The sequence below is a fragment of the Pezoporus flaviventris genome, unplaced genomic scaffold (genome assembly GCF_033815535.1).
Source record: "Pezoporus flaviventris isolate CSIRO_AGI_PZ_B2104156 unplaced genomic scaffold, CSIRO_AGI_Pfla_v1 ptg000791l, whole genome shotgun sequence".
In the NCBI taxonomy this organism is placed as follows: Eukaryota; Metazoa; Chordata; class Aves; order Psittaciformes; family Psittacidae; genus Pezoporus; species Pezoporus flaviventris.
In genome coordinates, this window is record NW_026893336.1 from 668 (window position 1) to 25,982 (window position 25,315).

Genomic DNA, 25,315 nt, shown 5'->3' on the forward strand with positions numbered 1-25,315 from the left:
GGATGACGATGTCAATGATGATGATGATGGATGATGATGATGTCATTGATGATGCCAATGATGATCTCAATGAAGATGTCGATGATGATCTTGATGATGATGATGATGGATGATGATGACATCAATGATGATGATATCGATGATGAGGCCAATGATGATCTCAATGATGATGATGCCGATGATGGTGCCGCTAATGATGTCGATGATGATCTTGATGATGATGATGATGGATGATGACATCAACGTCGACGCTATCAATGCTGATGACGTCACCGATGACATCACCGCTGACGTCACCACCCCACCACCCCACAGGCGCCGGCGGCGAGGACTCGGCGGCGCTCATGGAGCGTCTCTGCAAGTTCATCTACGCCAAGGACCGCACGGATCGCATCCGGACCTGCGCCATCCTCTGCCACATCTACCACCACGCGCTGCACAGCCGCTGGTACCCGGCCCGAGACCTCATGCTCATGTCCCACCTGCAGGACAACATCCAGCACGCCGACCCCCCCGTGCAGGTCTGACCCACACATGGACCCATAGAGCCCATAACTTCATCCCCCATCATCCCCATTGACCCCCAAGTCTTTCCCTACCAACATCTCCATGAGGTTCCTCTTGAGTCCCACCACTCCCTGACCCCCAAGCCCTTCTCCCATTGACTTCCATTGACCCCCATTGAGTCCTATGACCCCATAGACCCCATAACTTCATCTCCCATCATCCCCATTGACCCCCAAGTCCTTCACCCCAACGTCTCCATGAGGTTCCTCTTGTGTCCCACCACTCCCAGACCCCCAAGCCCTTCTCCCATTGACTTCTATTGACACCCATTGAGTCCTATGACCCCATAGACCCCATAACTTCATCTCCCATCATCCCCATTGACCCCCAAGTCTTTCCCTACCAACATCTCCATGAGGTTCCTCTTGAGTCCCACCACTCCCCGACCCCCAAGCCCTTCTCCCATTGACTTCCATTGAGTCCTATGACCCCATAGACCCCATAACTTCATTCCCCATCATCCCCATTGACCCCCAAGTCTTTCCCTACCAACCTCTCCATGAGGGTCCTCTTGTGTCCCACCACTCCCAGACCCCCAAGTCCTTCTCCCATTGACTTCCATTGACCCCCATTGAGTCCTATGACCCCAGAGACCCCATAACTTCATCTCCCATCATCCCCATTGACCCCCAAGTCCTTCACCCCCAACGTCTCCATGAGGTTCCTCTTGTGTCCCACCACTCCCAGACCCCCAAGTCCTTCTCCCATTGACTTCCATTGACCCCCATGGAGTCCCCTCTGACCTCATAGACCCCATAACTTCATTCCCCATCATCCCATTGACCCCCAAGTCCTTCACCCCCAACGTCTCCATGAGGTTCCTCTTGAGTCCCACCACTCCCCGACCCCCAAGTCCTTTTCCTATTGACTTCCATTGACCCCCATTGAGTCCCTCTGACCCCATAGACCCCATAACTTCATCTCCCATCATCCCCATTGACCCCAAGTCTTTCCCTACCAACATCTCCATGAGGTTCCTCTAGACTCCGACTCGCTTTTTTCCATCTAAGTCCTTCTCCCATTGACCCCAACGCCTTCCCTGCCCCATAACCAACCTCACCCCACATCTCCCCCCCTTCCAGATCCTCTACAACCGCACCATGGTCAGTTGGGCATCTGCGCCTTCCGCCAAGGCCTCATCAAGGCCACCCATAGAGTCCCCATTGACACCATTGAGTCCCCATTGACCCCATTGACTTCCATTGACCCCCATTGAGTCTCTATGACCCCATAGACCCCATAACTTCATCTCCCATCATCTCCAGCACTCCATCTCCTTCTCCACCAGCATCTCAATGGGGTTCCTCTTGAGTCCCACCACTCCCCGACCCCCAAGTCCTTTTCCTATTGACTTCCATTGACCCCCATTGAGTCCCTCTGACCCCATAGACCCCATAACTTCATTCCCCATCATCCCCATTGACCCCCAAGTCTTTCCCTACCAACATCTCCATGAGGTTCCTCTAGACTCCGACTCGCTTTTTTCCATCTAAGTCCTTCTCCCATTGACCCCAACGCCTTCCCTGCCCCATAACCAACCTCACCCCACATCTCCCCCCCCTTCCAGATCCTCTACAACCGCACCATGGTCCAGTTGGGCATCTGCGCCTTCCGCCAAGGCCTCATCAAGGCCACCCATAGAGTCCCCATTGACACCATTGAGTCCCCATTGACCCCATTGACTTCCATTGACCCCCATTGAGTCTCTATGACCCCATAGACCCCATAACTTCATCTCCCATCATCTCCAGCACTCCATCTCCTTCTCCACCAGCATCTCAATGGGGTTCCTCTTGAGTCCCACCACTCCCCGACCCCCAAGTCCTTTTCCTATTGACTTCCATTGACCCCCATTGAGTCCCTCTGACCCCATAGACCCCATAACTTCATCTCCCATCATCCCCATTGACCCCCAAGTCTTTCCCTACCAACATCTCCATGAGGTTCCTCTAGACTCCGACTCGCTTTTTTCCATCTAAGTCCTTCTCCCATTGACCCCAACGCTTCCCTGCCCCATAACCAACCTCACCCCACATCTCCCCCCCCTTCCAGATCCTCTACAACCGCACCATGGTCCAGTTGGGCATCTGCGCCTTCCGCCAAGGCCTCATCAAAGACGCCCACAACGCCCTCTTGGACATCCAATCCTCCGGGCGCGCCAAGGAGCTCTTGGGTCAAGGCCTGCTCCTCCGGAGCCTCCAGGAGCGCAACCCCGAGCAGGAGAAGGTGGAGAAGAGGCGCCAGGTGCCCTTCCACATGCACGTCAACCTGGAGCTCCTCGAGTGCGTCTACCTGGTGGCCGCCATGCTCCTGGAGATCCCTTACATGGCGGCGCACGAGTTCGACGCCCGCCGCCGCATGATCAGCAAGCAGTTCCACCATCAGCTCCGCGTGGGAGAGAGGCAGCCCCTGCTCGGTGGGTGCATGGGGGGGGACCCATCGATCACTATTGGGTGGCAGTTGAGTCCCCATTGATCCCCATTGAGTCCCCATTGATCCCCATTGTTCCCCATTGGGTCCCCATTGATCCCAATTGATCCCCATTGACCTCCATTGAGTTCCCATTGAGTCCCTGTTGACCTCCATTGAGTCCCCATTGAGCTCCCGTTGACCTCCATTGAGTCCCCATTGAGTTCTCATTGATTCCCCATTGATCCCCATTGAGTCCCCATTGATCCCCATTGATCACCATTGATCCCCATTGATCCCATTGAGTTCCCATTGAGTCCCCATTGATCCCCATTGAGTCCCCATTGATCCCCATTGATCCCCATTGATCCCCATTGAGTCCCCATTGATCCCCATTGAGTCCCCATTGAGTCCCCGTTGACCTCCATTGAGTTCCCATTGAGTTCTCATTGAGTCCCCATTGGGTTCTCATTGATCCCCATTGAGTCCCCATTGATCCCCATTGATCCCCATTGATCTCCATTGAGTTCCCATTGAGTCCCTGTTGACCTCCATTGAGTCCCCATTGAGTCCCCATGTAGTCCCCATTGACCTCCATTGAGTTCCCATTGAGCTCCCGTTGACCTCCATTGAGTCCCCATTGATTCCCCATTGATCCCCATTGAGTCCCCATTGATCCCCATTGATCCCCATTGGTTCCCCATGATCAGCAAGCAGTTCCACCATCAGCTCCGCGTGGGAGAGAGGCAGCCCCTGCTCGGTGGGTGCAGATGGGACCCAGTGAAGCCCCATTGAGGCCCCATTGATTGCCATTGATCACCATTGAATCCCCATTGATCCCCATTGAGTCCCCGTTGAACTCCATTGAGTCCTCATTGAGCTCCCATTGACCCCCGTTGAGTTCCCGTTGACCTCCATTGAGTCCCCATTGAGTCCCTGTTGACCTCCATTGAGTCCCCATTGATCCCCATTGATCCCCATTGAGTCCCCATTGATCACCATTGATCCCCATTGAGTCCCCATTGATCACCATTGAGCTCCCGTTGACCTCCATTGAGTTCCCGTTGACCTCCATTGAGTCCCCATTGAGTCCCTGTTGACCTCCATTGAGTCCCCATTGATCCCCATTGAGCTCCCGTTGACTTCCATTGAGTTCCCATTGACCTCCGTTGAGTCCCCATTGAGTCCCCATTGATCCCCATTGAGTTCCCATTGAGTCCCTGTTGACCTCCATTGAGTCCCCATTGAGTCCCTGTTGACCTCCATTGAGTCCCCATTGAGTTCTCATTGATTCCCCATTGATCCCCATTGAGTTCCCATTGAGTCCCCGTTGATCCCCATTGATCCCCATTGAGTCCCCATTGATCCCCATTGATCCCCATTGAGTCCCCATTGAGTCCCTGTTGACCTCCATTGAGTTCTCATTGAGTCCCCATTGGGTTCTCATTGATCCCCATTGAGTCCCCATTGATCCCCATTGATTCCCATTGACCTCCATTGAGTTCCCATTGAGTCCCTGTTGACCTCCATTGAGTCCCCATGTAGTCCCCATTGACCTCCATTGAGTTCCCATTGAGTCCCCTGTTGACCTCCATTGAGTCCCCATTGAGTTCTCATTGATTCCCCATTGATCCCCATTGAGTCCCCATTGATCCCCATTGATCCCCATTGGGTCCCCATGATCAGCAAGCAGTTCCACCATCAGCTCCGCGTGGGAGAGAGGCAGCCCCTGCTCGGTGGGTGCATGGGGGGGGACCCATCGATCACTATTGGGTGGCAGTTGAGTCCCCATTGATCCCCATTGAGTCCCCATTGATCCCCATTGTTCCCCATTGGGTCCCCATTGATCCCAATTGATCCCCATTGACCTCCATTGAGTCCCCATTGAGTCGCCGTTGATCCCCATTGATCCCCATTGAGTCCCCGTTGACCTCCATTGAGTCCCCATTGATCCCCATCGATCCCCATTGATCCCCATTGATCCCCATCGATCCCCATTGATCCCCATTGAGTCCCCATTGATCCCCATTGTTCCCCATTGGGTCCCCATTGATCCCAATTGATCCCCATTGACCTCCATTGAGTTCCCATTGAGTCCCTGTTGACCTCCATTGAGTCCCCATTGAGCTCCCGTTGACCTCCATTGAGTCCCCATTGAGTTCTCATTGATTCCCCATTGATCCCCATTGAGTCCCCATTGATCCCCATTGATCCCCATTGATCCCCATTGAGTTCCCATTGAGTCCCCATTGATCCCCATTGAGTCCCCATTGATCCCCATTGAGTCCCCATTGAGTCCCCGTTGACCTCCATTGAGTTCCCATTGAGTTCTCATTGAGTCCCCATTGGGTTCTCATTGATCCCCATTGAGTCCCCATTGATCCCCATTGATCCCCATGGGGTCCCCATGATCAGCAAGCAGTTCCACCATCAGCTCCGCGTGGGAGAGAGGCAGCCCCTGCTCGGTGGGTGCAGATGGGACCCAGTGAAGCCCCATTGAGGCCCCATTGATTGCCATTGATCACCATTGAATCCCCATTGATTCCCCATTGAGTCCCCGTTGAACTCCATTGAGTCCTCATTGAGCTCCCATTGACCCCCGTTGAGTTCCCGTTGACCTCCATTGAGTCCCCATTGAGTCCCTGTTGACCTTCATTGAGTCCCCATTGAGTCCCTGTTGACCTCCATTGAGTCCCCATTGATCCCCATTGATCCCCATTGAGTCCCCATTGACCCATTGATCCCCATTGAGTCCCTGTTGACCTCCATTGAGTCCCCATTGAGTCCCCATTGAGTCCCCATTGATCCCCATTGACTTCCATTGAGTTCCCATTGACCTCCGTTGAGTCCCCATTGAGTCCCCATTGAGTCCCCATTGATCCCCATTGATCCCCATTGATCCCCATTGGGTCCCCATGATCAGCAAGCAGTTCCACCATCAGCTCCGCGTGGGAGAGAGGCAGCCCCTGCTCGGTGGGTGCATGAGGGGGGCCCATCGATCACTATTGGGTGGCAGTTGAGTCCCCATTGATCCCCATTGAGTCCCCATTGATCCCCATTGATCCCCATTGATCCCCATTGAGTCCCTGTTGACCTCCATTGAGTCCCCATTGAGTCCCCATTGATCCCCATTGAGTCCCCATTGATCCCCATTGAGTCCCCATTGATCCCTATTGAGTTCTCATTGATCCCCATTGATCTCCATTGAGCCCCATTGAGTGCACATTGAGTCCCCATTGATCCCCATTGATCCCCATTGAGTCCCCCTTGAGTCCCCATTGATCCCCATTGAGTCCCCATCGATCCCCATTGATCCCCATTGAGTCCCCATTGATCCCCATTGATCCCCATTGAGTTCTCATTGATCCCCATTGATCCCCATTGATCCCCATTGATCCCCATTGAGTTCTCATTGATCCCCATTGATCCCCATTGATCCCCATTGATCCCCATTGATCCCCATTGATCCCCATCGATCCCCATTGATCCCCCTTGAGTCCCCATTGATCCCCATTGAGTTCCCATTGAGTTCCCATTGAGTCCCCATTGATCCCCATCGATCCCCATTGATCCCCATTGAGTCCCCATTGATCCCCATTGATCCCCATCGATCCCCATTGATCCCCATTGAGTCCCCATTGATCCCCATTGATCCCCATCAATCCCCATTGATCCCCATTGAGTCCCCATTGATCCCCATCGATCCCCATTGATCCCCATTGAGTCCCCATTGATCCCCATCGATCCCCATTGATCCCCATTGATCCCCATCGATCCCCATTGATCCCCATCAAACCCCATTGATCCCCATTGATCCCCATTGAGTCCCCGTTGGGTCCCCATTGATCCCAATTGATCCCCATTGATCCCCATTGAGTCCCCATCGATCCCCATTGAGCCCCATTGATCCCCACTGCATCCCCTTTGATCCCCATTGAGTCAATCAGTGGGGTGCTCTTGGTCAGTCTATGGGGCACTCTATGGGTTCATGTATGGGGCTCTCTATGGGGTCACATCTCTGGGTCAATCTATGGGGCTCTCTATGGGGCCATGTATGGGGCTCTCTATGGGGTCACATCTCTGGGTCAATGTATGGTGCTCTCTATGGGTCACATATCTGGGTCAATCTATGGGGCTCTGGGTCAATCTATGGGGCTCTCTCTGGCTCCCCCACATCTCTGGCTCAATCTATGGGGCTTTCTGTGGGTCAATCTATGGGACTCTCTCTGGCTCCATGTATGGGGCTCTCTATGGATCAATCTATGGGGCTCTCTCTGTCTCCCCACATCTATGGGTCAATCTATGGGTCAATCTATGGGTCAATCTATGGGGCTCTGGGTCAATCTATGGGGCACTCAATCTATGGGTCTCTCTCTGGCTCCCCACATCTCTAGGTCAATCTATGGGTCACATCTCTGGGTCAATCTATGGGGCTCTGGGTCAATCTATGGGGCACTCAATCTATGGGTCTCTCTCTGGCTTCCCACATCTCTAGGTCAATCTATGGGTCACATCTCTGGGTCAATCTATGGGGCTATCTGTGGGGGGGGTCGCATTTCTAGGTCAATCTATGGGGCTCTCTCTGGGGGCGGGTCACATTTCTGGGTCAATCTATGGGGCACTCAATCTATGGGGCTCTCTCTGGGTCAATCTATGGGGCTCTCTATGGGTCACATCTCTGAGTCAATCTATGGGGCTCTCTATGGGTCACATCTCTAGGTCAATCTATGGGGCACTCAATCTATGGGTCTCTCTCTGGCTCCTCACATCTCTAGGTCAATCTATGGGGCTCTCTATGGGTCACATCTCTGAGTCAATCTATGGGGCTCTCTATGGGTCACATCTCTAGGTCAGTCTATGGGGCACTCAATCTATGGGTCTCTCTCTGGCTCCTCACATCTCTAGGTCAATCTATGGGGCTCTCTATGGGTCACATCTCTGAGTCAATCTATGGGGCTCTCTATGGGTCACATCTCTAGGTCAATCTATGGGGCACTCAATCTATGGGTCTCTCTCTGGCTCCTCACATCTCTAGATCAATCTATGGGGCTCTCTATGGGTCACATCTCTGAGTCAATCTGTGGGGCTCTCTATGGGTCACATCTCTGAGTCAATCTATGGGGCTCTCTATGGGTCACATCTCTAGGTCAATCTATGGGGCACTCAATCTATGTGTCTCTGGCTCCTCACATCTCTAGGTCAATCTATGGGGCTCTCTATGGGTCACATCTCTGAGTCAATCTATGGGTCACATCTCTAGGTCAATCTATGGGTCACATATCTGGGTCAACCTATGGGGCTCTGGGTCAATCTATGGGGCACTCAATCTATGGGTCTCTCTCTGGCTCCCCACACCTCTGGGTCAATCTATGGGTCAATCTGTGGGTCAATCTATGGGGCTCTGGGTCAATCTATGGGGCACTCAATCTATGGGTCTCTCTCTGGCTCCCCACATCTCTAGGTCAATCTATGGGTCACATCTCTGGGTCAATCTATGGGGCTCTCTATGGGTCACATCTCTGAGTCAATCTATGGGGCTCTCTATGGGTCACATCTCTGAGTCAATCTATGGGGCTCTCTATGGGTCACATCTCTGAGTCAATCTATGGGGCTCTCTATGGGTCACATCTCTAGGTCAATCTATGGGGCACTCAATCTATGGGTCTCTCTCTGGCTCCCCACATCTCTGGGTCAATCTATGGGGCTCTCTCTGGGTCACATCTCTGAGTCAATCTATGGGGCTCTCTATGGGTCACATCTCTGAGTCAATCTATGGGGCTCTCTATGGGTCACATCTCTAGGTCAATCTATGGGGCACTCTATGGGTCACATCTCTGAGTCAATCTATGGGGCTCTCTATGGGTCACATCTCTGAGTCAATCTATGGGGCTCTCTATGGGTCACATCTCTGAGTCAATCTATGGGGCTCTCTATGGGTCACATCTCTAGGTCAATCTATGGGGCACTCAATCTATGGGTCTCTCTCTGGCTCCCCACATCTCTGGCTCAATCTATGGGTCACATCTCTCCCGCCCCACAGGACCCCCGGAATCCATGCGCGAGCACGTGGTGGCCGCCTCCAAGGCCATGAAGATGGGTGATTGGCGGAGCTGCCATCGCTACGTGGTCAACGAGAAGATGAATGGCAAAGTGTGGGACCTCTTCCCCGAGGCCGACAAGGTCCGCGCCATGCTCGTCCGGTGAGTTGGGGGGCAGTGGGGGGCAATGGGGGGCAATGGGGGTCAATGGGGATCCAGTTGGGTCAATGGAAGTCAATGGGGGTCAATGGGAGTCAATGGGAGTCAATGGGGGTCAATGGGAGTCAATGGGGGTCAATGGTCAATGGGGATCCAGTTGGGTCAATCGGGGTCAATGGAGGTCAATGGGGGTCAATGGGGGTCAGTGGGAGTCAATGGGGGTCAATGGAGGTCAATGGGGGTCAATGGGGGTCAATGGGAGTCAATGGAGGTCAATGGGAGGCAGTGGGGGTCAATGGTCAATGGGGATCCAGTTGGGTCAATGGGGGTCAATGGGAGTCAGTGGGGGTCAATGGGAGTCAATGGGGGTCAATGGAGGTCAATGGGAGTCAATGGGGGTCAATGGGAGTCAATGGAGGTCAATGGAAGTCAATGGGAGTCAATGGAGGTCAATGGGGGACAATAGGGGTCAATGGGGGTCAGTGGGAGTCAATGGAGGTCAATGGGAGTCAATGGAGGTCAATGGGAGTCAATGGAGGTCAGTGGTCAATGGGGATCCAGTTGGGTCAATGGAGGTCAATGGGAGTCAATGGGGGCAATGGGGGTCAATGGTCAATGGGGATCCAGTTGGGTCAATGGGGGTCGATCGAGGTCAATGGGAGTCAATGGGGGTCAATGGAGGTCAATGGGGGTCGATCGAGGTCAATGGGAGTCAATGGAGGTCAGTGGTCAATGGGGATCCAGTTGGGTCAATGGGGGTCAATGGGAGTCAATGGGGGTCAATGGAAGTCAATGGAAGTCAATGGGAGTCAATGGAGGTCAATGGGAGTCAATGGGGGTCAATGGGAGTCAGTGGGGGGCAGTGGGAGTCAATGGGGGTCAATGGTCAATGGGGATCCAGTTGGGTCAATGGGGGTCGATCGAGGTCAATGGGAGTCAATGGAGGTCAGTGGTCAATGGGGATCCAGTTGGGTCAATGGGAGTCAATGGGGGTCAATGGGGGTCAATGGGAGTCAATGGGGGTCAATGGGAGTCAATGGAGGTCAATGCTGAGGCAGTGGGGGTCAATGGTCAATGGGGATCCAGTTGGGTCAATGGGAGTCAATGGGAGTCAATGGGGGTCAATGGGGGTCAATGGAAGTCAATGGGAGTCAATGGGAGTCAATGGGGGTCAATGGGGGTCAATGGGAGTCAATGGGGGTCAATGGGAGTCAATGGGAGTCAATGGGGGTCAATGGGAGTCAATGGGAGTCAATGGGGGTCAATGGGGGTCAATGGGAGTCAATGGGAGTCAATGGGGGTCAATGGGAGTCAATGGGGGTCAATGGGGGTCAATGGGAGTCAATGGGGGTCAATGGGGGTCAATGGGAGTCAATGGGAGTCAATGGGGGTCAATGGAGGTCAATGGGAGTCAATGGGGGTCAATGGGGGTCAATGGGAGTCAATGGGAGTCAATGGGGGTCAATGGGAGTCAATGGGAGTCAATGGGGGTCAATGGGGGTCAATGGGAGTCAATGGGGATCCAATGGAGTCAATGGTGCTCAATGGGGTGGGGGGGGTTCTCAATGGGGCTCAATGGGGTGGGGGGGTTCTCAATGGGGCGGGGGGGTTCTCAATGGGGCTCAATGGGGTGGGGGAGTTCTCAATGGGGTGGGGTGGGGGGGGTCTCAATGGGGCTCCCCATTGAGGTCCACTTGGGGGTCCCGTGACCCCATAGGAAGATCCAGGAGGAATCGCTCCGGACCTACTTGTTCACCTACAGCAGCGTCTACGACTCCATCAGGTGGGGCGCTATGGGGCAGCGGGGACATCTATGGGGCTGGCCGTGGGTATCTATGGGGTTGGGTATGGGGATCTATGGGGTTGGGTATGGGTATCTATGGGGTTGGCCATGGGTATCTATGGGGTTGGGTATGGGTATCTATGGGGCTGGCCATGGGTATCTATGGGGCTGGCCATGGGTGTCTATGGGGTTGGGTATGGGTATCTATGGGGTTGGCCATGGGTATCTATGGGGTTGGGTATGGGTATCTATGGGGTTGGGTATGGGTATCTATGGGGCTGGCCATGGGTGTCTATGGGGCTGGCCATGGGTGTCTATGGGGATGGCCATGGGTATCTATGGGGTTGGGTATGGGTGTCTATGGGGCTGGGTATGGGTGTCTATGGGGTTGGCCATGGGTATCTATGGGGTTGGGTATGGGTATCTATGGGGTTGGGTATGGGTATCTATGGGGTTGGGTATGGGTATCTATGGGGCTGGGTATGGGTATCAATGGGGCTGGCCATGGGTATCTATGGGGCTGGCCATGGGTATCTATGGGGCTGGCCATGGGCATCTGTGGGGCTGGCAATGGGTATCTATGGGGCTGGCCATGGGTGTCTATGGGGCTGGCCATGGGTATCTATGGGGTTGGGTATGGGTATCTATGGGGTTGGGTATGGGTATCTATGGGGCTGGCCATGGGTATCTATGGGGTTGGGTATGGGTATCTATGGGGTTGGGTATGGGTATCTATGGGGCTGGCCATGGGTATCTATGGGGTTGGGTATGGGTATCTATGGGGTTGGGTATGGGTATCTATGGGGTTGGCCATGGGTGTCTATGGGGCTGGCCATGGGTGTCTATGGGGTTGGGTATGGGTATCTATGGGGCTGGGTAGGGGTATCTATGGGGTTGGCCATGGGTGTCTATGGGGCTGGCCATGGGTGTCTATGGGGTTGGGTATGGGTATCTATGGGGCTGGGTATGGGTATCTATGGGGCTGGCCATGGGTATCTATGGGGTTGGGTATGGGTATCTATGGGGCTGGGTAGGGGTATCTATGGGGCTGGCCATGGGTATCTATGGGGCTGGCCATGGGTATCTATGGGGTTGGGTATGGGTATCTATGGGGTTGGGTATGGGTATCTATGGGGTTGGGTATGGGTATCTATGAGGTTGGCCATGGGTATCTATGGGGTTGGGTATGGGGTATCTATGGGGTTGGGTATGGGTATCTATGGGGCTGGCCATGGGTATCTATGGGGCTGGCCATGGGTATCAATGGGGTTGGGTATGGGGATCTATGGGCTGGGTATGGGTATCTATGGGGCTGGCCATGGGTGTCTATGGGGCTGGCCATGGGTGTCTATGGGGATGGCCATGGGTATCTATGGGGTTGGGTATGGGTGTCTATGGGGCTGGGTATGGGTGTCTATGGGGTTGGCCATGGGTATCTATGGGGTTGGGTATGCGTGTCTATGGGGTTGGGTATGGGGTATCTATGGGGCTGGGTATGGGTATCTATGGGGTTGGGTATGGGTATCTATGGGGTTGGGTATGGGTATCTATGGGGCTGGCCATGGGTATCTATGGGGTTGGGTATGGGTATCTATGGGGTTGGGTATGGGTATCTATGGGGCTGGGTATGGGTATCTATGGGGCTGGCCATGGGTATCTATGGGGTTGGCCATGGGTATCTATGGGGTTGGGTATGGGTATCTATGGGGTTGGGTATGGGGATCTGTGGGGCTGGCCGTGGGTATCTATGGGGTTGGCCATGGGTATCTATGGGGTTGGGTATCGGTATCTATGGGGTTGGGTATGGGTATCTATGGGGCTGACCCTGCCCATCTATGGGGCTACCCCTCCCATCTATGGGGCTGACCCTGTCCCTGCCCCATAGCATGGAGATCCTCTCGGCCATGTTTGAGCTGGACCTCCCCACGGTGCACAGCATCATCAGCAAGATGATCATCAACGAGGAGCTCATGGTGAGCCCCATAGGCCCCCTACTTATGGGGCAGGGGACCCATAGCGCGTCCCAAGGGGTCCCAATGGGGCGGGGGGGGGGGGGGGGGGGTTTCAATGGGGCGGGAGGTGCTGTGGGTCTATGGGGGGGTTAAGGGGATGGAGGGCTGGGAGCTATGGGGCGGCCCCATAGGGGTGGGGCTGGGTGGGGATGTGGTCTATGGGGCAGCCCCATAGACGTAGGTGATGCGATGGGGTGTCTATGGGGCTGAAGGGGGTGTGAGCTATGGGGCAGCCCCATAGAAGTAGGTGATGCGATGCGGTGTCTATGGGGCTGAAGGTGATGTGAGCTATGGGGCAGCCCCATAGACGTAGGTGATGCGATGGGGTGTCTATGGGGCTGAAGGGGGTGTGAGCTATGGGGCAGCCCCATAGACGTAGGTGATGCGATGGGGCGTCTATGGGGCTGAAGGGGGTGTGGTCTATGGGGCAGCCCCATAGACGTAGGTGATGCGATGGGGTGTCTATGGGGCTGAAGGGGGTGTGAGCTATGGGGCAGCCCCATAGACGTAGGTGATGCGATGGGGTGTGTCTATGGGGCTGAAGGGGATGTGAGCTATGGGCAGCCCCATAGACGTAGGTGATGCGATGGGGTGTCTATGGGGCTGAAGGGGGTGTGGTCTATGGGGCAGCCCCATAGACGTAGGTGATGCGATGGGGTGTCTATGGGGCTGAAGGGGGTGTGAGCTATGGGGCAGCCCCATAGAAGTAGGTGATGCGATGGGGTGTCTATGGGGCTGAAGGGGATGTGAGCTATGGGGCAGCCCCATAGACGTAGGTGATGCGATGGGGTGTCTATGGGGCTGAAGGGGGTGTGAGCTATGGGGCAGCCCCATAGACGTAGGTGATGCGATGGGGTGTCTATGGGGCTGAAGGGGATGTGAGCTATGGGGCAGCCCCATAGAAGTAGGTGATACGATGGGGTGTCTATGGGGCTGAAGGGGGTGTGAGCTATGGGGCAGCCCCATAGAAGTAGGTGATACGATGGGGCGTCTATGGGGCTGAAGGGGGTGTGAGCTATGGGGCAACCCCATGGATATGGGGCTGAAGGGGATGTGAGCTATGAGGCAGGAGGGTGGCGTTGTCTATGGGGCAGCCCTATAGAAAGGGGTCTGAAGATTGATGCGATGGAGCTCTGGGGCAGCCCCACAGCAATGGGTCTGGGTGGGGATGTGCTCTATGGGGCAGCCCCATAGCGCTGTGTCCATGTGGCATGTTTGCTATGGGTCTGGTGGTGCTGTGCTCTATGGGGCATCCCTATAGCAGTGATGCTGCAGGCCGATGCTCTCACCTATGGGGCAGCCCCATAGCACGGTATTGGGTGGGCTGTTACTTATGGGGCAGCCCCATAGCGGCGCACTATGGCAGTGAGGATGCTCTGATGGACACCGCATCCCCATTGCATTGCATTGGACCCCTTCCCTATGACTTGTGGGGCTCGCTATGGGGCAGCCCCATAGCCCTTCATTGGAGCTCTTCCCTATGACTTGTGGGGCTCGCTGTGGGGCAGCCCCATAGCCTTTAATTGGAGCTCTTCCCTATGACTTGTGGGGCTCGCTGTGGGGCAGCCCCATAGCCTTTAATTGGAGCCCTTCCCTATGACTTGTGGGGCTCGCTATGGGGCAGCCCCATAGCCTTTAATTGGAGCCCTTCCCTATGACTTGTGGGGCTCGCTATGGGGCAGCCCCATAGCGTTACCTTGGAGCCCTTCCCTATGACTTGTGGGGCTCGCTATGGGGCAGCCCCATAGCATTACCCTATGCTTAGATCACAGTGGTACCCTATGGCAGTGAGGATGCTCTGATTGATGCCGCATCCCCATAGCCTTACATTGGATCCCTTCCCTATGACTTGGGGGGCTGGCTATGGGGCAGCCCCATAGCGTTACCTTGGAGCCCTTCCCTATGCCTTGGGGGGCTCGCTATGGGGCAGCCCCATAGCCCTTCATTGGAGCTCTTCCGTATGACTTGTGGGGCTCGCTATGGGGCAGCCCCATAGCCCTTCATTGGAGCTCTTCCCTATGACTTGTGGGGCTCGCTATGGGGCAGCCCCATAGCGTTACCCTATGCTTACATCACAGTGGTACCCTATGGCAGTGAGGATGCTCTGATTGACGCCGCATCCCCATTGCATTGCATTGGGGCTCTTCCCTGTGACTTGTGGGGCTCGCTATGGGGCAGCCCCATAGCGTTACCTTGGAGCCCTTCCCTATGCCTTGGGGGGCTCGCTATGGGGCAGCCCCATAGCGTTACCCTATGCTTACATCACAGTGGTACCCTATGGCAGTGAGGATGCTCTGATTGACGCCGCATCCCCATTGCATTGCATTGGGGCTCTTCCCTGTGACTTGTGGGGCTCGCTATGGGGCAGCCCCATAGCGTTACCTTGGAGCCCTTCCCTATGCCTTGGGGGGCTCGCTATGGGGCAGCCCCATAGCGTTACCCTATGCTTAGATCACAGTGGTACCCTATGGCAGTGAGGATGCTCTGATGCACACCGCATCCCCATTGCATTGCATTGGATCCCTACCCTATGACTTGTGGGGCTGGCTATGGGGCAGCCCCATAGCCCTTCATTGGTGCTCTTCCCTATGACTTGGGGGGCTCGCTATGGGGCAGCCCCATAGCGTTACCCTCTGCTTAGATCACAGTGGTACCCTATGGCAGTGAGGATGCTCTGATTGACGCCGCATCCCCATTGCATTGCATTGGGGCTCTTCCCTATGACTTGTGGGGCTCGCTATGGGGCAGCCCCATAGCCCTTCATTGGAGCTCTTCCCTATGACTTGTGGGGCTCGCTATGGGGCAGCCCCATAGCGTTACCCTATGCTTAGATCACAGTGGTACCCTATGGCAGTGAGGATGCTCTGATGGACACCGCATCCCCATTGCATTGCATTGGGGCTCTTCCCTATGCCTTGTGGGGCTCGCTATGGGGCAGCCCCATAGCCCTTCATTGGAGCCCTTTCTTTTGCCTCAGGGAGCTCGCTATGGGGCAGCCCCATAGCGTTACCCTCTGCTTAGATCACAGTGGTACCCTATGGCAGTGAGGATGCTCTGATGGACACCGCATCCCCATTGAATTGCATTGGGGCTCTTCCCTATGACTTGTGGGGCTCGCTATGGGGCAGCCCCATAGCGTTACCCTATGCTTAGATCACAGTGGTACCCTATGGGAGTGAGGATGCTCTGATTGATGCCGCATCCCCATTGCATTGCATTGGAGCCCTTCCCTATGACTTGTGGGGCTCGCTATGGGGCAGCCCCATAGCCCTTCATTGGAGCTCTTCCCTATGACTTGGGGGGCTCGCTATGGGGCAGCCCCATAGCGTTACCCTATGCTTAGATCACAGTGGTACCCTATGGCAGTGAGGATGCTCTGATGGACACCGCATCCCCATTGCATTGCATTGGGGCTCTTCCCTATGACTTGTGGGGCTCGCTATGGGGCAGCCCCATAGCCCTTCATTGGAGCTCTTCCCTATGACTTGTGGGGCTCGCTATGGGGCAGCCCCATAGCGTTACCCTATGCTTAGATCACAGTGGTACCCTATGGCAGTGAGGATGCTCTGATTGACGCCGCATCCCCATTGCATTGCATTGGGGCTCTTCCCTATGACTTGGGGGGCTCGCTATGGGGCAGCCCCATAGCCCTTCATTGGAGCTCTTCCCTATGACTTGGGGGGCTCGCTATGGGGCAGCCCCATAGCCCTTCATTGGAGCTCTTCCCTATGACTTGTGGGGCTCGCTATGGGGCAGCCCCATAGCGTTACCCTATGCTTACATCACAGTGGTACCCTATGGCAGTGAGGATGCTCTGATTGACGCCGCATCCCCATTGCATTGCATTGGGGCTCTTCCCTATGACTTGTGGGGCTCGCTATGGGGCAGCCCCATAGCTCTTCATTGGATCCCTTTCTTATGACTTGGGGGGCTCGCTATGGGGCAGCCCCATAGCGTTACCCTATGCTTAGATCACAGTGGTACCCTATGGCAGTGAGGATGCTCTGATTGACGCCGCATCCCCATAGCCTTACATTGGATCCCTTCCCTATGACTTGTGGGGCTCGCTATGGGGCAGCCCCATAGCCCTTCATTGGAGCTCTTCCGTATGACTTGTGGGGCTCGCTATGGGGCAGCCCCATAGCGTTACCCTATGCTTACATCACAGTGGTACCCTATGGCAGTGAGGATGCTCTGATTGACGCCGCATCCCCATTGCATTGCATTGGAGCCCTACCCTATGACTTGTGGGGCTCGCTATGGGGCAGCCCCATAGCCCTTCTTTGGAGCCCTTTCTTACGCCTCAGGGAGCTCGCTATGGGGCAGCCCCATAGCGTTACCCTATGCTTAGATCACAGTGGTACCCTATGGCAGTGAGGATGCTCTGATGCACACCGCATCCCCATTGCATTGCATTGGATCCCTTCCCTATGACTTGTGGGGCTCGCTATGGGGCAGCCCCATAGCCCTTCATTGGAGCTCTTCCCTATGACTTGGGGGGCTCGCTATGGGGCAGCCCCATAGCGTTACCCTATGCTTCGATCACAGTGGTACCCTATGGCAGTGAGGATGCTCTGATTGACGCCGCATCCCCATTGCATTGCATTGGGGCTCTTCCCTATGACTTGTGGGGCTCGCTATGGGGCTGCCCCCTAAGCGCCGCCCCTCCTGCCCCATAGGCGTCCCTGGACCAGCCCACGCAGACGGTGCAGATGCATCGCACGGAGCCCACCCCCCAACAGAACCTGGCCCTGCAATTGGCTGAGAAGTTGGGGACCCTCATGGAGAACAACGAGCGCGTCCTGGACCACAAACAGGGCTCCTATGGGGGGTACTTCCGAGGTGGGACCCATAGCGACCCATAGCGACCCATAGAGACCCATAGGGACCCATAGAGACACATAGGGACACATAGGGACCCATAGCAACCCATAGGGACCCATAGAGACCCATAGAGACCCATAGGGACCCATAGAGACACATAGGGACACATAGAGACCCATAGCGACCCATAGGGACACATAGAGACCCATAGAGACACATAGAGACACATAGCGACCCATAGGGACCCATAGAGACCCATAGAGACACATAGGGACACATAGGGACCCATATACACCCCATAGATCTCTGCCCCATAAATCCCACCCTGTAGATCTCACCCCATAGATCCCACCCCATAGCTCCTGCCCCATAGATCTCTGCCCCATAGATCCCACCTTATAGATCCCACCCCATAGCTCCTGCCCCATAGATCTCTGCCCCATAGATCCCACCTTAGAGATCCCACCCCATAGCTCCTGCCCCATAGATCTCTTCCCCATAGATCCCTGCCCCATAGATCCCACCTTATAGATCCTGCCCCATAGATCCCACCCCATAGCTCTTGCCCCATAGATCTCTGCCCCATAGATCCCACCTTATAGATCCTGCCCCATAGATTTCTGCCCCATAAATCCCACCCTGTAGATCCCGCCCCATAGATCCCACCCCATAGCTCCTGCCCCATAGATCTCTGCCCCATAGATCCCACCCTGTAGATCCTGCCCCATAGCTCCTACCCAATAGATCCCGCCCCATAGCTCCTGCCCCATAGATCTCTGCCCCATAAATCCCACCCTGTAGATCCCGCCCCATAGATCCCACCCCATAGATCCTGCCCCATAGATCTCTGCCCCATAGATCTCTGCCCCATAAATCCCTGTAGATCTCACCCCATAGATCCCACCTCATAGCTCCTGCCCCATAAATCCCACCCTGTAGCTCCTGCCCCATAGATCTCTGCCCCATAAATCCCACCCTATAGTTCCCACCCCACAGATCCCACCCCATAGCTCCTGCCCCATAAATCCCACCCTGTAGATCCTGCCCCATAGATCTCTGCACCATAGCTCCTGCCCCATAGATCTCTGCCCCATAGATCCCACCTTACAGATCCCACCCCATAGCTCCTGCCCCATAGATCCCACCCCATAGCTCCTGCCCCATAGATCCCACCCCATAGCTCCTGCCCCATAGATCTCTGCCCCATAAATCCCACCCTGTAGATCCCGACCCATAGATCCCACCCCATAGATCCTGCCCCATAGATCTCTGCCCCATAGATCTCTGCCCCATAAATCCCTGTAGATCTCACCCCATAGATCCCACCCCATAGCTCCTGCCCCATAAATCCCACCCTGTAGCTCCTGCCCCATAGATCTCTGCCCCATAGCTCCTGCCCCATAGATCTCTGCCCCATAAATCCCACCCTATAGTTCCCACCCCACAGATCCCACCCCATAGCTCCTGCCCCATAGATCTCTGCCCCATAAATCCCACTCTATAGTTCCCACCCCATAGATCCCACCCCATAGCTCCTGCCCCATAGATCTCGCCCCATAGATCCCACCTTACAGATCCCACCCCATAGCTCCTGCCCCATAGATCCCACCTCATAGCTCCTGCCCCATAGATCTCTGCCCCATAAATCCCACCCTGTAGATCCTGCCCCATAGATCCCACCCCATAGCTCCTGCCCCATAGATCTCTGCCCCATAAATCCCACCCCATAGATCCTGCCCCATAGATCTCTGCCCCATAGCTCCTGCCCCACATCTCACCCCTCTTTCTCGCCCCATAGACCAGAAGGACGGGTACCGCAAAGGGGATGGAGGATACCTGAGACGCGGCGGCTACCGGCAACAGGAACGAGGCTCCAACTACTGACCCATAGCGCCCCATAGCCTGCCCCATAGCGCCCCATAGCCTGCCCCATAGCCTGCCCCATAGCCTGCCCCATAGCATCCCATAGCGCCCCATAGCGCCCCATAGCCTGCTTCATAGCCCACCCCATAGCCTGCCCCATAGCGCCCCATAGCCTGCCCCATAGCCTACCCCATAGCACTCCCCATAGCGCTCCCCATAGTGCCCCATAGCCACAACCTCTCTCCCCCATAAGCCCCATTATGGGCAGCATTGGCCCATATGGGGCTGAGTGAATGGTGGTGGTGGACCCCTGCCCCATAGCGCACCCCATTGATTGCCCCATAGCGCTGAACCGTAGAGAATAAAGCATCCCATGAGCTCGTTGTGATGTGTGTGGGGCTGAGTTAATGGGGGGTGATGGGGGGCGGGGGGGAGGGTGGGTTGGAACCTGCCCCATAGCGCCGCATTGCGTGCCCCATTGTGTGCCCCACGGCATGCCCCATAGCGTGTCCCATAGCCCTGCCCATAGCGTGCCCCATAGCGCGCCCCATAGAGCTGCCACATAGTGTGCCCCATAGCACTGCACAGTGTGCCCCATAGCATGCCTCATGGCGTGCCCCATAGCGTGCCCCATAGCACGCCCCATAGCGTGCCCCATAGTGTGCCCCTTAGCACGCCCCATAGTGTGCCCCATAGCACACCCCATAGCGTGCCTCATGGTGTGCCCCATAGCGTGCCCCATAGCGTGCCCCATAGCGTGCCCCATAGCGTGCCTCATGGCGTGCCCCATAGCGTGCCCCATAGCACGCCCCATAGCACGCCCCATAGTGTGCCCCATAGCACGCCCCACAGTGTGCCCCATAGCACGCCCCATAGCGTGCCCCATAGTGTGTCTCATGGTGTGCCCCACAGCGTGCCCCATAGCACGCCCCATAGTGTGCCCCATAGCACGCCCCATACCGTCCCCCATAGTGTGCCCCATAGCGTGCCCCATAGCACGCCCCATACCGTCCCCCATAGCGTGCCCCATAGTGTGCCCCATTGCGTGCCCCGTAGCGCACCCGACAGCGTGCTCCATAACACCCTCTCCCATTGACCCCACGCTGTGGGGCACTGACCCGTGTGGGGCCGGGTTAATGTGTATCTATGGGGCGGGAGCTCCCATTTAAAGCCCAGCCGCAGAGTGGGCCCCGACCTTTGCACAGGCGCTATGGGGCAGGAGCGGCTCGGGGGCTCTGGGGGGCAGAAACTGGGGGGGGGATCTGTGGGGCAGGGATCTATAGGGCAAGGATCTATGGGGCAGGGCTCTATGGCGCACGGATCTATGGGGCAGGGATCTATGGGGCAGGGATCAGGCTCCATGGGGCAGGGATCAGGATCTATGGGGCACGGATCTATGGGTCAGGGATCAGGATCTATGGGGCAGGGCTCCATGGGTCAGGTCTCTATGGGTCAGAGCTCTATGGGTCAGGGCTCAGGATCTATGGGTCAGGGCTCAGGATCTATGGGGCAGGGCTCAGGATCTATGGGGCAGGGCTCAGGCTCTATGGGTCCGCTCTCTATGGGTCCGGTTTCTATGGGTCCGCTCTCTATGGGTCAGGGCTCTATGGGTCCGGTCTGTATGGGGCAGGGATCTATAGGGCAGGGCTCTATGGGTCCGGTCTCTATGGGTCCGGTCTCTATGGGTCAGGGCTCCGTGGGTCCGGGCTCTATGGGGCAGGGATCTATAGGGCAGGGATCTATAGGGCAGGGCTCAGGCTCTATGGGTCCGGTCTCTATGGGTCCGGTCTCTATGGGTCCGGTCTCTATGGGTCAGGGCTCCGTGGGTCCGGGCTCTATGGGGCAGGGATCTATAGGGCAGGGATCTATAGGGCAGGGCTCAGGCTCTATGGGTCCGGTCTCTATGGGTCCGGTCTCTATGGGTCCGGTCTCTATGGGTCAGGGCTCAGGCTCTATGGGTCCGGTCTCTATGGGTCCGCTCTCTATGGGTCCGGTCTCTATGGGGCAGGGCTCAGGCTCTATGGGTCCGGTTTCTATGGGTCAGGTTTCTATGGGTCCGGGCTCTATGGGTCCGGTCTCTATGGGGCAGGGCTCAGGATCTATGGGTCCGGTCTCTATGGGGCAGGGATCTATAGGGCAGGGATCTATAGGTCAGGTCTCTATGGGTCCGGGCTCTATGGGTCCGGGCTCTATGGGGCAGGGATCTATAGGGCAGGGATCTATGGGGCAGGGATCTATAGGGCAGGGATCTATGGGTCCGGTCTCTATAGGGCAGGGCTCTATGGGTCAGGGCTCCGTGGGTCCGGGTCCCTTCCCCCCTGCCCCTCCCCCCGGCCTGGACCTCTCGGGGGGGGCGGGGCTGCGGCTCCGGAGCGCGCGGGAGCTGCTGCGGGCCCTGCTCGTGCTGGGGATTTGCGCGCGGCCCCGCCTCGTGCGGAGCGCGGGAACGGTGAGGGGGGGGAGGGGCTCCATGGGGGGGGGGGGTGGGGCTATGGGGCGGGGCTATGGGGGTCTATGGGAGTCTATGGGGGTCTATGGGGGTCTATGGGGGTCTATGGGGTTCTATGGGGCTCTATGGGGTGGGGTGTATGGGGGTGTATGGGGGTCTATGGGGTGTCTATGGGGGTCTATGGGGCTCTATGGGGTGGGGTGTATGGGGGTCTATGGGGCTCTATGGGGGTCTATGGGGTTCTATGGGGTGGGGTCTATGGGGTTCTATGGGCTCTATGGGGTTCTATGGGGTGGGGTCTATGGGGTTCTATGGGGTTCTATGGGGTGGTGTCTATGGGGTTCTATGGGGCTCTATGGGGTGGGGTGTATGGGGGTCTATGGGGCTCTATGGGGGTCTATGGGGTTCTATGGGGGTCTATGGGGTTCTATGGGGTGGGGTCTATGGGGGTCTATGGGGTTCTATGGGGCTCTATGGGGTGGGGTCTATGGGGGTCTATGGGGCTCTATGGGGCTCTATGGGGTGGGGTCTATGGGGGTCTATGGGGCTCTATGGGGTTCTATGGGGCTCTATGGGGTTCTATGGGGGTCTATGGGGCTCTATGGGGCTCTATGGGGCTCTATGGGGTGGGGTCTATGGGGCTCTATGGGGTTCTATGGGGCTCTATGTAGTGAGGTCTATGGGGTTCTATGGGGCTCTATGGGGTTCTATGGGGCTCTATGGGGTTCTATGGGGTTCTATGGGGCTCTATGGGGTGGGGTCTATGGGGGTCTATGGGGCTTGATGGGGTGGGGTCTATGGGGTTCTATGGGGCTCTATAGGGCTCTATGGGGTGGGCTCTATGGGGTTCTATGGGGCTCTATGGGGCTCTATGGGGTGGGGTCTATGGGGCTCTATGGGGTGGGGTCTATGGGGCGGGGGGTGCTATGGGGTTCTATGGGACTCTATGGGGCTCTATGGGGTGGGGTCTATGGGGCTCTATGGGGTTCTATGGGGCTCTATGGGGCTCTATGGGGTGAGGTCTATGGGGCTCTATGGGGCTCTATGGGGTGGGGTCTATGGGGCGGGGGGGGTCTATGGGGCTCTATGGGGCACGCGCTATGGGGCTCTATGGGGTTCTATGGGGATCTATGGAGCTCTATGGAGCTCTATGGGGATCTATGGGGAGGGGTCTAGGGGGTTCTATGGGGCTCTATGGGGTGGGGTCTATGGGGCGGGGGGGAGTCTATGGGAGTCTATGGGGTGGGATCTAGGGGTTTCTATGGGGTTCTATGGGGTTCTATGGGGCTCCATGGGGGGTGGGTTCTATGGGGCCGGGGGGGGGGGCTATGGGTCTCTATGGGTCTCTATGGGTCTCTATGTGTCTCTATGTGTCCCTATGTGTCTCTATGTGTCTCTATGGGTCCCTATGGGTCTCTATGTCTCTCTATGGGTCCCTATGGGTCTCTATGTATCTCTAGGGGTCTCTATGGGTCTCTATGTGTCTCTATGGGTCTCTATGTATCTCTATGGGTCCCTATGTATCTCTATGGGTCTCTATGTGTCTCTATGTGTCTCTATGTGTCCCTATGTGTCTCTATGGGTCTCTATGTATCTCTATGTGTCTCTATGTGTCTCTATGGGTCTCTATGGGTCTCTATGGGTCCCTATGTATCTCTATGTATCTCTATGGGTCCCTATGGGTCTCTATGGGTCCCTATGGGTCCCAATGTGTCTCTGTATCTCCCCTCCCCCCCAGCTCCTCCCCGCCGCCCCTCCCCCCCTCCGCTCCCTCCTTTACTCCCAGTTCGTTGCCGGCCCCTCCCCCTCCCGGTTCCTGGCGGCGGCCGCGAGGCTGCGGGGGGAGGGGCTCGGCCCCGCCCTCGCCCTCCCCTGCGAGAGCCCCGGGGGGAGGGGCGGCGGAGGGTGAGCGCCGCCAGGGGGCGACGAGGGGGGGGGGAGGGGGTGGGGTTATGGGGGGCGGGGTTATGGGGGGTGGGGTTATGGGGTGCTATGGGGTGGGTTATGGGGGGGTTATGGGGTGCTATGGAGGGGTTATGGGGTGGGTTATGGGGTGGGTTATGGGGGGGTTATGGGGGGGTTATGGGGGGGGTTATGGGGTGCTATGGGGGGGTTATGGGGTGCTATGGGGTTGGTTATGGGGGGGTTATGGGGTGCTATGGGGTGGGTTATGGGGGGGGTTATGGGGTGGGTTATGGGGGGGGTTATGGGGTGCTATGGGGGGGTTATGGGGTGCTATGGGGTGGGTTATGGGGGGGTTATGGGGTGGGTTATGGGGGGGGTTATGGGGTGCTATGGGGGGGTTATGGGGTGCTATGGGGTGGGGTTATGGGGGAGGTTATGGGGTGCTATAGGGTGGGTTATGGGGCGTTATGGGGTGCTATGGGGGGGTTATGGGGTGCTATGGGGTGGGTTATGGGGGGGTTATGGGGTGCTATGGGGGGGTTATGGGGTGCTATGGGGTGGGTTATGGGGGGGTTATGGGGTGCTATGGGGCAGGGTTATGGGGGGGGTTATGGGGTGGGGTTATGGGGGGGTTATGGGGTGCTATGTGGTGGGTTATGGGGGGGTTATGGGGTGCTATGGGGCAGGGTTATGGGGGGGGTTATGGGGTGCTATGGGGGGGTTATGGGGGGGGTTATGGGGTGCTATGGGGTGGGTTATGGGGTGGGTTATGGGGGGGGTTATGGGGTGCTATGGGGTGGGTTATGGGGGGGTTATGGGGTGCTATGGGGGGGTTATAGGGTGCTATGGGGTGGGTTATGGGGGGGTTATGGGGTGCTATGGGGCAGGGTTATGGGGGGGGTTATGGGGTGGGGTTATGGGGGGGTTATGGGGTGCTATGGGGTGGGTTATGCGGGGGTTATGGGGTGCTATGGGGCAGGGTTATGGGGGGGGTTATGGGGTGCTATGGGGGGGTTATGGGGGGGTTATGGGGTGCTATGGGGTGGGTTATGGGGTGGGTTATGGGGGGGGTTATGGGGTGCTATGGGGTGGGTTATGGGGGGGTTATGGGGTGCTATGGGGGGGTTATAGGGTGCTATGGGGTGGGTTATGGGGGGGTTATGGGGTGCTATGGGGGGGTTATGGGGGGGGTTATGGGGTGGGTTATGGGGGGGTTATGGGGTGCTATGGGGGGGTTATGGGGTGCTATGGGGTGGGTTATGGGGTGCTATGGGGTGGGTTATGGGGTGCTATGGGGGGGTTATGG

At 56.6% G+C, this 25,315-nt stretch overlaps 2 protein-coding genes across 2 annotated transcripts in view; both read left to right on the plus strand.

Moving 5' to 3' along the window:
- The first annotated feature begins 275 nt into the window (after positions 1-275).
- On the plus strand, positions 276-19,729 carry LOC133264352 (eukaryotic translation initiation factor 3 subunit C-like). The gene is made up of 7 exons (XM_061444301.1): positions 276-521; positions 2,620-2,983; positions 9,017-9,176; positions 10,891-10,956; positions 12,842-12,929; positions 17,648-17,810; positions 19,591-19,729. Exons 1-7 carry the CDS (start codon positions 276-278, stop codon positions 19,674-19,676), a joined length of 1,173 nt encoding a protein of 390 aa, XP_061300285.1. The 3' UTR covers positions 19,677-19,729.
- A 4,257-nt stretch (positions 19,730-23,986) lies between these two features.
- The window catches only part of LOC133264351 (hydroxyproline dehydrogenase-like), a 31,892-nt gene continuing 30,563 nt past the window's right edge, over positions 23,987-25,315 (plus strand). The window contains exon 1 of the mRNA XM_061444300.1: positions 23,987-24,009. The gene's annotated coding sequence lies outside the window, so the exon portion shown is untranslated. The remainder of the gene's footprint in view (positions 24,010-25,315) is intronic.